The sequence below is a fragment of the Lampetra planeri genome, chromosome 45, assembly GCF_965212315.1.
Source record: "Lampetra planeri chromosome 45, kcLamPlan1.2.h2, whole genome shotgun sequence".
Lineage (NCBI taxonomy): Eukaryota > Metazoa > Chordata > Hyperoartia > Petromyzontiformes > Petromyzontidae > Lampetra > Lampetra planeri.
The window spans coordinates 4,521,933-4,537,821 of NC_136151.1; the positions used below are offsets into that span (position 1 = coordinate 4,521,933).

A 15,889-nucleotide genomic window follows, 5' to 3' on the forward strand; every position below is an offset into this window, starting at 1 on the left:
AGATGTTAGCTATCTCACCTGGTATACAGGAGGTCGTGGGTTCGATCCCGACCCTGACGCCTGCTGTATATTTGTAGTTTGAAGTTTCTCTCCCAGTGGTCGTGTGGGTTTTTCTCCGGGTTTTCCGCTCCACGTTTATAATTAACGTGCATTTATAGAGCATTCGGCTGCCATACATTTCTACGTGAGAAGCCGCTACTTTGTTACGCTATCATTTGTGGTGGTCAGGTCGCGTCTGAAGAGGTATTCAGCTCAGTGGGCCCTTAACTCCGATTATCACGGTTGGCAACGCATGGTTCAAAAGAAGTTCAACGTAAACATGCGCGTACAAAATAGTTTTTTGTTATAGGTTCCTCCTCGTTCTCCCTGCAGGCAACGAGAGCGATGAAGAGCTTTCCATACCCGCCATCTGCAAGATGGACAGAGAGATTGGGCCCTGCAAGGCCCACATCCCACGCTACTTCTACAACCGCCTCACGCAGCGCTGCCAGAAGTTCTACTATGGCGGCTGCGACGGCAACGACAACAACTTCGAGACAGAAACGGAGTGCCGCATTGCCTGCAAAACAGTGCAGAGTAGGTGCCCACACCCACACCGCCGCCTGCTATCGAGGGAAACGGGCGCGCAGGCAGTTTGTTGAGCTTCCCCCGCACAATCCGATTAGCGGGGTCGGCTGCGCATTGCGTGAAAGAAGTTCAATGTAGAGTACATACGTAACACCTGGTTGCCTCACGTGCTGGAGGGCCCCATGTGCCAGGGCGAGATATTGTGTTTCTTCTAAAATCATAGAATTTAGCCCACAGGGTCAGAATACTATAACTTATACTAGCTTTACTACCCGGCTTCGCCCGAGACTTGGATTTTTGTCTTGGATTAATACATGGCCTACGTGGAGGGTGCGGGGGGGGGGATGCGTGACGTCAGCAGGCACACTGCGTAACGCTGCAGCATGCGGGTGACATCACAGATGTGACGTCACCGCTCACTTGTCGTGCAAATATATCCATTATTGCGCCCACCCCCCCCCCAAATACAACAGTCTATTTTTATACTTTTTGCATGGTGTACAGTCTGCAAGCTACCCACATGCCAAATTTCAGGTTTGTTACATGTTGGGAAGTATGTGTGGGGGTCGCTAGCCCCCGAGATCCCTCCCTCGATAATGCTAACGGCCGGGCTAACATCATCAATCGCCCCCCCACTGCTAGGTTCCTCACCCATGGTGTGGGAGCCGTCGCCCGAGGATTCCCCTCTACCGCGGGTCCGCGTAGTAGGCATGGTTGGATACCGCGTAGTATTATGTCCCCCTTAACGCTACCACGATACCTCCCTTTCCTAATCGCGTACCTGCGACCCACACGGAGCGAACGTACGCACACACACACACACCGCTCCGTGCGCTCCAACTCCACACTGACTACTCGCGTTATGATCGTGCACCTGTATCACACACGGAGTGAACACACGCGACACCCACTCTCGCACCGCTCTGCGCCGCGCTCCCCCGAGGCGATCCGCAGCACTACAGAACCACTGCGTACACACGCTCACCCACGCGCTCAGCTCCGCGCAGCGCTCACTCACGTGGCGAACCACTGTGTGCACCCGCGCCCCCACACGCTCACGCTGCACGACAAGATCACGCGAGACCACGCTTCGCTATTAATGATTTATTATCTGCTACCTGGTAATTTAATGTTATGTCAGTATGAGTCGACGAGGCTGGCCTATCCTACTTCCCCTGGACCTATTCTCTATTTATCGGCTTACGATACCCTGTCACCTTGCTACTCACGGGTCGAAGTATTCGGTCGTCCTGTGGCTTTTCCTCTATGCCGTCGGGGCACGTCGCGCGGACGTCCGGAGGCAGAGCTGGAGCCTGGCGCAGGAGTAAGAGAGCGATTTCCCCTTTGCGCTCCCCATTTATCCTCCCTACCTCAAGGGGAATGTGGCTCTGGACAATAGGCTCGCGACCCTCTGGCACGCGCACCGCGGTTCCGGGCGCTTTTGATATGCTACTTAATGCTCAACCTGCGCGGCGCAAATTCCAATAAATCTGCTTTTGATATGCTAATTAATGCTCAACCTGCGCGGCGCAAATTCCAATCAATCCCTTTCTCACGCAGGCCCCCCCATTATCGCAGTTTATGCGGCGGCGGCCGTCACAAAGGTGCGCCGTGGGAATTTGTGCACGGCTCCCCGCGTGACCCCGCTCTCCCGATTACTCATACTAACAGCCTTATCCTTTAACTCCCCTAACAATGGTGCCTGTGTGCCCGAGCGTAATTATGCCGTCCCTCCGCTCCCTGTGCGGGGGTGCCTGATTATGCAATTCAGATGCGCTGCGTGTTTTCTAATGATGCTCCTCCATCACAATGCTTATTCCCTCTGCCTGCCCCGTCGATACTTGCGTGTGTGGGGTGTGTGGGATGCGTTTCACCCGCGGTGGCCGAGTGGCCCCTCGCTGCGACCTTGCAATCTTAAGGCCGGTCGCAGCGCCGCGGTGCAAAGTAGCGTCGGGGGAGGTCGTCGAATTCCCTGGTCGCCGGAAACCATGAAAGTTTAATCCCGATAAGGGCTTCTCGGATAAAAACCGGTCGGCCAGGTGACCTCCCCTCGGAGCTCTATGGGGGAGGGGGGAAATGCGTGCGGGTGTGTTCATGTGAGGTGAGGTGAAGGGGACGCGGGGTCGGCTCCGTCGCTTGGTGGTGGCGAGGTCGTAGATGGGGCGCCTGCTGAACGGCTTCGTGGCGGCGTCATGACATAGCCCCCCGAGGTGCTGGTCCCCGTCCCGGGTTGACTGGAGCACCTTGCTTGAGCCGCGCCCACGAGGAAACGCTGCGGGGTCCGGGGGGTCCGTCCGGACCTCGTGGCTGGTCTCGGGGTGGGTGGCTCCGTCCTCTGCAGCTCCTGCGGCGGCCTCCTCCTCCACTCCAGCGGCTCTCCCTGTACCTCGGTACCTGCGGGCTGGGGTACAAACTCAGAAGCGGAGGGGTTTAGGGGCCGTCGTCCGCGTCGTCTCCTGACTGGATCGGGGCGTCTCGTGGGCCCGGCAAGGCCCATGTAGGGTGCGAGGCCCCCCAACACGAGGGGTGCGGGTACTCCGGGATTTCGGGGCCTTCGGGTGACGGGGTTCTCTCTCGCGGTTTTAAGCGGCGGACGTTGACCACCGTCTCTCGATCCCTCTTCCCGCCATAAATTAGTACCGTCCAGGGGGAGATCTGTCGCACCACGGTCCAGGGTCCCCGCCAGTAGGTCGTCAGTTTCCCCACCTGCCCGGCCCCGACGCGAGGGGTGTGTAGCCACACCTTAGCGCCTGTCAGGAATAAGGGGGGTTCCATGCGGGGTCGTGTGCCCTGTTCCTGCCGCCGATGCGCGGCTTCCCCTTGCGGGTATGCTCGGCCTCGGGCTTCTCGCAGGGTCTCCAACAGGTGTTCCACGGGGCGGCTTCCCTCCTCCGGCTGGGGGGAAGGGACGCCGAATAGCAGATCTGCGGGTAAACGAGACTCGCGGGCCGAACATCATTAAAAACGGGGTTTGTCCCGTCGACGTGTGTACGGTGGTGGCATAGGCGAAAAGGGCGTAGGGGAGGTGTTCGTCCCAATCCCGTTGATTTGCGACGGCCATACGTTTGAGTTTCCCCGCTAGGGTCTGATTCATGCGCTCTACCATACCGTTCGCTTGGGGGTGGTACGCTGTGGTTCGGTCCTTCTGGATTCCGAATTCTCGGCACAGTGCCTGGAACAGCTCGGCCTCGAACTCGCTACCCTGGTCGGTGAGGACTCGTTCTGGGACCCGTGCTTCAGTACGTAATGTTCCACAAATGCCCGGGCCACCACCAAGGCCGTTTTTATCAGGGATGGCCACTGCCACGGGGTAGCGGGTGAAATACTCTACTGCGACCAGGATATACTGGTTGCCTCGATGGGATCGCGGGAATGGCCCCTGTAGGTCGATCCCGACCAGCTGATTCGTGCGGCTGACGCGGAACGGCCTTAGGGGTACCTGGTATCGTGCCGGTTTCGGCCCGCACTGCTGACAGGCGCGGCAGCCCTGTACCCAGGCCGCCACGTCTTGTGCCAATTTGGGCCAGAGATACTGGCGACGCAGGGTCTCTCGCGTGCGTCGTTCCCCATCGTGGCCCCCGAGTGGGTGGTCATGCACCAGCCGTAGCAGCTGGGGTCGCACCTGGGCAGGAACACAGATGCACCCCGGCTGGCCGGCCTCGGTTAACTCCCGTACCACTCCGTTCTGCACACACAACCGGGCATACAAACCGCTCCAGGGTCCTGGTAGGGCGCTCTTTTCCTCCCGCAGTGCCGCCTCCACTGCCGCCAGATCCGGATCTCGCTGCTGGGTCTGTCTCAGCTGCTCGTCGTTTAGGCCCGGGAAGGCGCAGCCGACGTCCTCCTGGATCCGTCCGATCGGGTCCCGAGCCGCGGGTCCCGCGCTTGCCGGGCGGTCGACGGGATCCTCAGTGCCACCTGTGAGGGTCTCTGTGGCGCACACTGCACTCTCTCTCGCTGGGGGGGGGGTCAGTGGCCGCGGCCTCTCGGGGGTCCGTTGCCTGCCGGCAGCGTCCCCCCGTGAAACACGGGCAGGCCTCCTCCGCCCTTGTCTCGGCGTACACCGTGGGTCGCCTCGACAAGGCGTCCGCGTTTGCATGCGTCCGGCCAGCCCGATACTCTATTTGCAGGTTGTACTCCTGCAACTGCGCCAACCACCGGGCCATCTGCCCCCGCGGCTCCTTGAATGTAAGAAGGAACTGCAGAGCATAATGGTCAGTGCGTACGCGACATCTCCTGCCGTACAAATACGGCCGGAACTGTTTGCATGCGAAAATCACGGCGTACAACTCTTGGCGGGTCACGCAATAGTTCAGCTCGGCCCCACTCAAGGTCCGGCTGGCGTACGCGATGACTCGTTCCGTCCCATCCTGTACCTGTGACAACACCGCGCCCAGCCCGCTGCTGCAGGCGTCGGTGTCCAAAATAAAATCGGTGGTAAAATCGGGGAAAGCGAGGGTGGGGGCGTGGGTGAGGTGATCTTTGAGAGTGGTGAAGGCCGTCTGGCAGGCCCCCGTCCACTGATAGGGGTGCTTAGGGGAGGTGAGTTGGGTGAGAGGGCGTGCAATCTCGCTGAATCCCTTTACAAATCGACGATAATAGGTGGCGAGCCCCAAAAATGATCTGATCTCCGTCAGATTCCTTGGCCGTGGCCACTCCACTACGGCGCGTACCTTCTCCGGATCGGTGTGCACGCCTGCCTCGCTGACGCGATGCCCGAGGTACCCCACCTCGCGTTGTGCGATGTAACACTTACGTGGCTTGAGCTTGAGATGAGCCGCTCGCAGTCGCTGGAATACCTCCCGTAACCTGGACCAATGCTCAGACAAAGATCTACTGAACACTATCACATCGTCCAAGTAAATCAGGCACTGTTCCCATTGCAAGCCCCGCATCACCAACTCCATCAGCCGCTGGAACGTCGCGGGTGCATTGGTGAGTCCGAACGGGAGTACTCGAAACACGAATAGCCCCATCGGGGTGGTGAATGCGGTTTTCGGCCGATCCTCCTCCGCCATCTCCACCTGCCAGTACCCGGACGCGAGATCGAGGGTGGAAAAATATTGCGCTCCGGCGAGGCTGTCGAAGGTGTCGTCGATGCGGGGTATGGGGAAGGCATCGCCGACCGTGACTGCATTCAGTTTACGGTAATCGACGCAGAACCGGGTTGACCCATCCTTTTTCGTTACTAGTACCACTGGGGCTGACCAGGGGCTCGCCGAGGGCTGAATTATGTTATCGCGAAGCATGTCCCCAACTGCCTCTTTGATTTGGGCGCGTTCGGGTGCGCCCACTCGGTACGCAGGGAGTTTAATGGGTCGGGCTGCACCGGTGTCAATTTGGTGCTTAACAAGGTCGGTCCGACCCACGTCCGAGTCGTGTTCACTGAATACGTCGGCATACTCCTGCAGTAACTCGCGCAGCCGATCGGCCTCTCCTTTAGGTAAATCCGCCCATGGTACATGTAACGCGTCGAGCAGGGGAACGACCTCGGCTCGGGGAATCGGGCCGACTCGCCAGGCCAGGTCCTGGTCATCCTCAGGACGACCGGGGTCCTCAGCCCAGAGTGCGAACACCGAGTCGTTAGAGTGGCGTGCGTGCAGGGGGTGTACGGTGGCTATCGGGGTGCGCCGTCGCAGTATCGCTGGGGTATTGTGGGGGTTAAACATCCGCATAAACAATCGGTCCCCATCTGTGTTTACCAACGTGGCGGATCCCACGACCCCATACCGTTTTGCCAATTCCGGGTGAGGAGTTAGCATTACCTCCCCTGATGGTCGGAGCGCGGGGTCGGTGGGGGAGGTTGCCACTGGCACCAGCATCTCGGTGAGCGGCCCGATGGTGACTGCCGTCGCCAGGATAGCGGCCACAGGTGCGAAGCGGGGGCGCGTTGGTTCTCGTCCCAGGAACGGTATCCGCTCGCCGTTGCTCTCCATGGTGGCGCATCGCTGGCGGGGTTGCACGTTGAGTCCCAGCTTTTCTAAGAGGTCGGTACCTGCGATACACTCGTGACACAACGCACTCGACACGTAGAACTCCTGGGTGCACACCTGACTGCCTATGCGGACCTCTAGGGTGGCTCTCCCCAGCAGCCCCATTCCGGCTCTGCTCGCCGTGTGCAGCGCGCGGTCCGGTGCCTGCAGGTGACGCACGTCGACCCCGATCGCGCTGCAGTGCGCTGCGCTCACGAGCGAGGCCACCGCCCCCGTGTCCAGCAGGATTCGGGTACGCACTCCGTTTACCTCCCTGTTCACCAGCGACGTGGCCCCAGTGATCCCCACCACCAGCTCCCGTAGCCAGTCGCCAGGAGTCACCGTTTCTGTGGACGTTGTTGCTGGAACCTGTGTGGAGATCACTCGCTCGCCATTATTCTCATCATCATCTATTTGTATCGGGACCGCGTCGATTGCACCCCTAGTTGGTCCGCTCTCTAGGGGGCATTGGAGTTTAACCCCCGCGTCTGCCTAGCCCGGGTGATTTCAGAACAGTCCCTCACTAGATGCCCTCGGCGATCGCACATATAACATGCCCGGGGAGGGGGGGCGGCTCCGTAGTGGGCCCCCTTCCCGCTCCCTCTCCCAGTTTGTCGCTGCCTGGACTCCACCTCTAGTTGGGTTACCCTTCCCGTTAGCCCTCCCACCGTTGCGAGCAGCTCCCCCATCTAGGACTGGATGGCCTCAACGGAGGACTGCAGCTTGGTCATATTTTTATTCGCTTCCTCGCGTATATCTCCTATGCCAGCCTGTAACCCGGCAACCCACCCTGGGGTGGTCTCGCTGGGTCTCTGGGGCTCCCTTGCCCGTCCCCTTACTGCGATGGCGATCTCTTCCTCCTCGTCGGAGAGTAGGCTCGCCACGGCGCACTCTCGTCCCCTCCCTCGAGGCTGCGCGCGCTCACCCGAGAGTTTCTCGCATTTGCGCACGTGCTCGACGAGGGTGTTAAAGGAGAGGCGTGCACCGTCTACATTTGGCTGCCACCACGGGGTGCGTGCCAAATATCGTTGGATTTTACCGGCGGCGAGGCCCTCAATTATTTTGGCCTCGTACTCTGGGTACGCGAGCTGGGTCAACATGCGTACATCCTCGGCGTAATCTCGCAGATCCTCGCCGGGTTGGCGACGGCGTGCCTCTAAGGCCGCCTGCGCATCCTCCTCGTCATAGGCGCCGAAGCGCCGTTCGAGTTCGCACATTCATTTTTCTCACTGAGTTTGTGCGCTTGCGGGCAAAGCTTCCACAAAGTCAGCTGCCCGCCCATCTAAATGTAACTCTAACTGCTGCAACGCCTCCTCATCTGACCACCCATTAACTTTTTTAGCCCCTCTGATGCTGCGGGCAAACGATTTCCATGATGGAATTCCTTTGCCCGTAAATGTGCATTTGATTTTAATCTGGGTTGGGGGGCCTCTTTCCCTTGGGGGTGCGGGGGATCATCCCACTTCTGACACAAATATGTGGGGGTCGCTAGCCCCCGATATCCCTCCCTCGATAATGCTAACGGCCGGGCTAACATCATCAATCGCCCCCCCGCTGCTAGGTTCCTCACCCATGGTGTGGGAGCCGTCGCCCGAGGATTCCCCTCCACCGAGGGTCCGCGTAGTAGGCATGGTTGGATACCGCGTAGTATTATGTCCCCCTTTACGCTACCACGATACCTCCCTTTCCTAATCGCGTACCTGCGACCCACACGGAGCGAACGTACGCACACACACACACACCGCTCCGTGCGCTCCAACTCCACACTGACTATTCGCGTTATGATCGTGCACCTGTATCACACACGGAGTGAACACACGCGACACCCACTCTCGCACCGTTCTGCGCCGCGCTCCCCCGAGGCGAGCCGCAGCACTACAGAACCACTGCGTACACACGCTCACCCACGCGCTCAGCTCCGCGCAGCGCTCACTCACGTGGCGAACCACTGTGTGCACCCGCGCCCCCACACGCTCACGCTGCACGACAAGATCACGCGAGACCACGCTTCGCTATTAATTATTTATTATCTGCTACCTGGTAATTTAATGTTATGTCAATATGAGTCGACGAGGCTGGCCTATCCTACTTCCCCTGGACCTATTCTCTATTTATCGGCTTACGATACCCTGTCACCTTGCTACTCACGGGTCGAAGTATTCGGTCGTCCTGTGGCTTTTCCTATATGCCGTCGGGGCACGTCGCGCGGCCGTCCGGAGGCAGAGCTGGAGCTGCGTCTGGTCGCCTGGTGCAGGAGTAAGAGAGCGATTTCCCATTTGCGCTCCCCATTTATCCTCCCTACCTCAAAGGGAATGTGGCTCTGGACAATAGGCTTGCGACCCTCTGGCAGGAGCACCGCGGTTCCGGGCGCTTTTGATATGCTACGTAATGCTCAACCTGTGCGGCGCAAATTCCAATCAATCCGCTTTTGATATGCTAATTAATGCTCAACCTGCGCGGCGCAAATTCCAATCAATTCCTTTCTCACGCAGGCCCCCCCATTATCGCAGTTTATGTGGTGGCGTCCGTCACAAAGGTGCGCCGTGGGAATTTGTGCACGGCTCCCCGCGTGACCCCGCTCTCCCGATTACTCATACTAACAGCCTTATCCTTTAACTCCCCTAACAATGGTGCCTGCGTGCCCGAGCGTAATTATGCCGTCCCTCCGCTCCCTGTGCGGGGGTGCCTGATTATGCAATTCAGATGCGCTGTGTGTTTTCTAATGATGCTCCTCCATCACAATGCTTATTCCCTCTGCCTGCCCCGTCGATACTTGCGTGTGTGGGGTGTGTGGGATGCGTTTCACCCGCGGTGGCCGAGTGGCCCCTCGCTGCGACCTTGCAATCTTAAGGCCGGTCGCAGCGCCGCGGTGCAAAGTAGCATCGGGGGAGGTCGTCCAATTCCCTGGTCGCCGGAAACCGTGAAAGTTTAATCCCGATAAGGGCTTCTCGGATAAAAACCGGTCGGCCAGGTGACCTCCCCTCGGAGCTCTATGGGGGGGGGGGAAATGCGTGCGGGTGTGTTCATGTGAGGTGAGGTGAGGGGGACGCGGGGTCGGCTCCGTCGCTTGGTGGTGGCGAGGTCGTAGATGGGGCGCCTGCTGAACGGCTTCGTGGCGGCGGCATGACATATGCTAAACATTTCGAACAAACACATATTCACAAATTGATGAGCCCCTGAGCACGTGCTTGTGATGAGAACGCCAGCTTGCCACCAGCACTATTTATGTTTAGACTATACATTGTAATATTACACTATGTATTATTCTACCCACCCTACAATATACCACACTGCTGTATATTCAATATAGAATTATGATACTATATATTACCTTATACATTATATTAAACGTTACACTTTTATACTATTTATTATTATACAATCTGCTATACACTATACCATTGACCGTCGCGTGAAAGGTACTAAGAGGAAGCAACGAATTATGTCAATGGGAGAGTGGTGATAGGAGACTTCCAGCGGAGCAAAGAATCCATTCCCTGTGGAGAATAAAAGATATATAGTCAATGCCAGTGAGTTGACTGCGGTCTGAAAGTCACCGTAAACGTGAACACAATCATTTAAGATCCGAAATGGTTTATTACGTCCTTCCAATGATTGCTGAGCCAGAAATGTGATTGAACACGACATTGGTGAGACAAATATGTACGGTGCATAAACCATCGTTTCTACGACGGAAGTTAAGCAACGGGGTGCCACAGTGTGGTGCCGCGGTGGCGAGATGTTAGCTATCTCACCTGGTATACAGGAGGTCGTGGGTTCGATCCCGACCCTGACGCCTGCTGTGTATTTGTAGTTTGAAGTTTCTCTCCCCGTGGTCGTGTGGATTTTTTTCCGGCTCCTCCGGGTTTTCCGCTCCACGTTTATAATCAACGTGCATTTATAGAGCATTCGGCTGCCATACATTTCTACGTGATAAGCCGCTACTTTGTTACGCTATCAGTGGGCCCTTAACTCCGATTATCACGGTTGGCAACGCATGGTTCGAAAGAAGTTCAACATAAACATGCGCGTACAAAATAGTTTTTTGTTATAGGTTCCTCCTCGTTCTCCCTGCAGGTGACGAGAGCGATGATGAGCTTTCCATACCCGCCATCTGCAAGATGGACAGAGAGATTGGGCCATGCAAGGCCCACATCCCACGCTACTTCTACAACCGCCTCACGCAGCGCTGCCAGAAGTTCTACTATGGCGGCTGCGACGGCAACGCCAACAACTTCGAGACAGAAACGGAGTGCCGCATCGCCTGCAAAACAGTGCAGAGTAGGTGCCCACACCCACACCGCAGCCGGCTATCGAGGGAAACGAGCGCACAGGCAGTTTGTTGAGCTACCCCCGCACAATCCGATTAGCGGGCTCGGCTGCGCATTGCGTGAAAGAAGTTCAATGTAGAGTACGTACGTAACCCCTGGTTGCCTCACGTGCTGGAGGGCCCCACGTGCCAGGGCAAGATATTGTGTTTTTTTATAAATTCATAGAATTTGGCCCACAGGGTCAGAATACTATAACTTATACTAGTTTTACTACCCGGCTTCGCCCGAGACTTGGATTCTTGTCTTGGATTAATACATGGCCTACGTGGAGGGTGCGGGGGGGGTGCGTGACGTCAGCAGGCACACTGCGTAACGCTGCAGCATGCGGGTGACATCACAGATCTGCTATACACTATACCATTGACCGTCGCGTGAATGGTACTAAGAGGAAGTAACGAAATATGTCAATGGGAGAGTGGTGATCGGAGACTTGCAGCGGAGCAAAGAATCCATTCCCTGTGGAGAATAAAAGATATATAGTCAATGCCAGTGAGTTGACTGCGGTCTGAAAGTCACCGTACACGTGAACACAATCAGTTAAGATCCGAAATGGTTTATTACGTCCTTCCAATGATTGCTGAGCCAGAAATGTGATTGAACACGACATTGGTGAGACAAATATGTACGGTGCCTAAACCATCGTTTCTACGACGGGAGTTAAGCAATGGGGTGCCACAGTGTGGTGCCGCGGGGGCGAGATGTTAGCTATCTCACCTGGTATACAGGAGGTCGTGGGTTCGATCCCGACCCTGACTCCTGCTGTATATTTGTAGCTTGAAGTTTCTCTCCCCGTGGTCGTGTGGATTTTTCTCCGGGTCCTCCGGGTTTTCCGCTCCACGTTTATAATCAACGTGCATTTATAGAGCATTCGGCTGCCATACATTTCTACGTGATAAGCCGCTACTTTGTTACGCTATCAGTGGGCCCTTAACTCCGATTATCACGGTTGGCAACGCATGGTTCGAAAGAAGTTCAACATAAACATGCGCGTACAAAATAGTTTTTTGTTATAGGTTCCTCCTCGTTCTCCCTGCAGGTGACGAGAGCGATGATGAGCTTTCCATACCCGCCATCTGCAAGATGGACAGAGAGATTGGGCCATGCAAGGCCCACATCCCACGCTACTTCTACAACCGCCTCACGCAGCGCTGCCAGAAGTTCTACTATGGCGGCTGCGACGGCAACGCCAACAACTTCGAGACAGAAACGGAGTGCCGCATCGCCTGCAAAACAGTGCAGAGTAGGTGCCCACACCCACACCGCAGCCGGCTATCGAGGGAAACGAGCGCACAGGCAGTTTGTTGAGCTTCCCCCGCACAATCCGATTAGCGGGGTCGGCTGCGCATTGCGTGAAAGAAGTTCAATGTAGAGTACGTACGTAACCCCTGGTTGCCTCACGTGCTGGAGGGCCCCACGTGCCAGGGCAAGATATTGTGTTTTTTTATAAATTCATAGAATTTGGCCCACAGGGTCAGAATACTATAACTTATACTAGTTTTACTACCCGGCTTCGCCCGAGACTTGGATTCTTGTCTTGGATTAATACATGACCTACGTGGAGGGTGCGGGGGGGGTGCGTGACGTCAGCAGGCACACTGCGTAACGCTGCAGCATGCGGGTGACATCACAGATCTGCTATACACTATACCATTGACCGTCGCGTGAATGGTACTAAGAGGAAGTAACGAAATATGTCAATGGGAGAGTTGTGATCGGAGACTTGCAGCGGAGCAAAGAATCCATTCCCTGTGGAGAATAAAAGATATATAGTCAATGCCAGTGAGTTGACTGCGGTCTGAAAGTCACCGTACACGTGAACACAATCAGTTAAGATCCGAAATGGTTTATTACGTCCTTCCAATGATTGCTGAGCCAGAAATGTGATTGAACACGACATTGGTGAGACAAATATGTACGGTGCCTAAACCATCGTTTCTACGACGGGAGTTAAGCAATGGGGTGCCACAGTGTGGTGCCGCGGGGGCGAGATGTTAGCTATCTCACCTGGTATACAGGAGGTCGTGGGTTCGATCCCGACCCTGACGCCTGCTGTATATTTGTAGCTTGAAGTTTCTCTCCCCGTGGTCGTGTGGATTTTTCTCCGGGTCCTCCGGGTTTTCCGCTCCACGTTAATAATCAACGTGCATTTATAGAGCATTCGGCTGCCATACATTTCTACGTGATAAGCCGCTACTTTGTTACGCTATCAGTGGGCCCCTAACTCCGATTATCACGGTTGGCAACGCATGGTTCGAAAGAAGTTCAACATAAACATGCGCGTACAAAATAGTTTTTTGTTATAGGTTCCTCCTCGTTCTCCCTGCAGGTGACGAGAGCGATGATGAGCTTTCCATACCCGCCATCTGCAAGATGGACAGAGAGATTGGGCCATGCAAGGCCCACATCCCACGCTACTTCTACAACCGCCTCACGCAGCGCTGCCAGAAGTTCTACTATGGCGGCTGCGACGGCAACGCCAACAACTTCGAGACAGAAACGGAGTGCCGCATCGCCTGCAAAACAGTGCAGAGTAGGTGCCCACACCCACACCGCAGCCGGCTATCGAGGGAAACGAGCGCACAGGCAGTTTGTTGAGCTTCCCCCGCACAATCCGATTAGCGTGGTCGGCTGCGCATTGCGTGAAAGAAGTTCAATGTAGAGTACGTACGTAACCCCTGGTTGCCTCACGTGCTGGAGGGCCCCACGTGCCAGGGCAAGATATTGTGTTTTTTTTATAAATTCATAGAATTTGGCCCACAGGGTCAGAATACTATAACTTATACTAGTTTTACTACCCGGCTTCGCCCGAGACTTGGATTCTTGTCTTGGATTAATACATGGCCTACGTGGAGGGTGCGGGGGGGGTGCGTGACGTCAGCAGGCACACTGCGTAACGCTGCAGCATGCGGGTGACATCACAGATATGACGTCACCGCTCACTTGTCGTGCAAATATATCCATTATTGCGCCCCCCCTCCCAAATACAACAGTCTATTTTTATACTTTTGCATGGTGTACAGTCTGCAAGCTACCCACATGCCAAATTTCAGGTTTGTTGCATGTTGGGAAGTATGCTAAACATTTCGAACAAACACATATTCACAAATTGATGAGCCCCTGAGCACGTGGTTGTGATGAGAACGCCCGCTTGCCACCAGCACTATTTATGTTTAGACTATACATTGTAATATTACACTATGTATTATTCTACCCACCCTACTGTATACCACACTGCTGTATATTCACTATACAATTACGATACTATATATTACCTTATACATTATATTAAACATTACACTTTAATACTATTTATTATTATACAATCTGCTATACACTATACCATTGACCGTCGCGTGAAAGGTACTAAGAGGAAGCAACAAAATATGTCAATGGGAGAGTGGTGATAGGAGACTTGCATCGGAGCAAAGAATCCATTCCCTGCGGAGAATAAAATATATATAGTCAATACCAGTGAGTGGACTGCGGTCTGAAAGTCACCGTAAACGTGAACACAATCAGTTAAGATCCGAAATGGTTTATTACGTCCTTTCGATGATTGCTGAGCCAGAAATGTGATTGAACACGACATTGGTGAGACAAATATGTACGATGCATAAACCATCATTTCTACGACGGGAGTTAAGCCCCGGGGTGCCACAGTGGTTAGAGTGGTGCCGCGGTGGAGAGATGTTAGCTAGCTCACCTGGTATACAGGAGGTCGTGGGTTCGATCCCGACCCTGACGCCTGCTGTATATTTGTAGTTTGCAGTTTCTCTCCCCGTGGTCGTGTGGATTTTTCTCCGGGTCCTCCGGGTTTTCCACTCCACGTTAAGAATCATCGTGCATTTATAGAGCATTCAGCTGCCATACACTTCCACGTGATAAGCCGCCACTTTGTTACGCTGTAATTTATGGCGGTCAGGTCGCGTCTGAAGAGATATTCAGCTCAGTGGGCCCTTAACTCCGATTACACTGGTCAACACACTTTTTCTGGCATAAGGTTTTCCAACGGTTTTAAGGTCATTTTGGGGTGCTGATTCCAAATATGGCATCAGTTTTCGTCTATCACATCAGGTTTTTGAGATATCAAATATTGCATTTTCAATAAAAACTGCAGAAGAAAAATATAAAATAAATGTGGATATCTACATAAAATGATATTATAAACACACTATCTTAAAAATACAGCACCATATTTTAACACTAAAGCAGTCACTGACTCGCAACAACTTGCAATCAAAAGTTACAGAGTTAATTTCGGGTAAAATCAATGAAAATGGGGTATGCCGTTAGCATAAAAATGATATGATAGAGCAAATCTGAGATCAGATTTGGAATCAACACCCTGAAATTAGTCTAAAACAGCTGCAAAAGTCCAGGCCAGAATTTTTTTTTTGACCAGTGTTATCACGGTTGGCAATGCATGGTTCGAAAGAAGTTCAACGTAAACATGCACGTACAAAATAGTTTTTTGTTATTGGGTCCTCCCCGTTCCCCCTGCAGGCGACGAGAGCGATGATGAGCTTTCCATACGCGCCATCTGCACGATGGACAGAGAGATTGGGCCCTGCAAGGCCCACATCCCACGCTACTTCTACAACCGCCTCACGCAGCGCTGCCAGAAGTTCTACTTTGGCGGCTGCGACGGCAACGCCAACAACTTCGAGACAGAAACGGAGTGCCGCATTGCCTGCAAAACAGTGCAGAGTAGGTGCCCACACCCACACCGCCACCGGCTATCGAGGGAAACGAGCGCGCAGGCAGTTTGTTGAGCTTCCCCCGCACAATCCGATTAGCGTGGTCGGCTGCGCATGGCGTGAAATAAGTTCAATGTAGAGTACGTACGTAACCCCTGGTTGCCTCACGTTCTGGAGGGCCCCACGTGCAAGGGCGAGATATTGTGTTTTTTCTAAATTCATAGAATTTGGCCCACGGGGTCAGAATACTTAATCTTATACTAGCTTTACTACCCGGCTTCGCCCGAGACTTGGATTCTTGTCTTGGATTAATACATGGCCT

The 15,889-nt window shown here is 54.7% G+C and overlaps 1 protein-coding gene across 2 annotated transcripts in view; it reads left to right on the top strand.

The window, feature by feature from the left end:
* Window positions 1–15,889, top strand: part of LOC144733037 (papilin-like) — a 47,100-nt gene that overhangs the window by 27,999 nt on the left and 3,212 nt on the right. The window contains exons 4-8 of one of the 2 annotated variants that reach the window (XM_078614764.1): window positions 373–576; window positions 10,617–10,820; window positions 11,907–12,110; window positions 13,197–13,400; window positions 15,374–15,577. In XM_078614764.1, the coding sequence (XP_078470890.1) occupies window positions 373–576; window positions 10,617–10,820; window positions 11,907–12,110; window positions 13,197–13,400; window positions 15,374–15,577 (1,020 nt within the window). The remainder of the gene's footprint in view (window positions 1–372; window positions 577–10,616; window positions 10,821–11,906; window positions 12,111–13,196; window positions 13,401–15,373; window positions 15,578–15,889) is intronic. The other variant, XM_078614765.1, reaches the window with a different exon arrangement.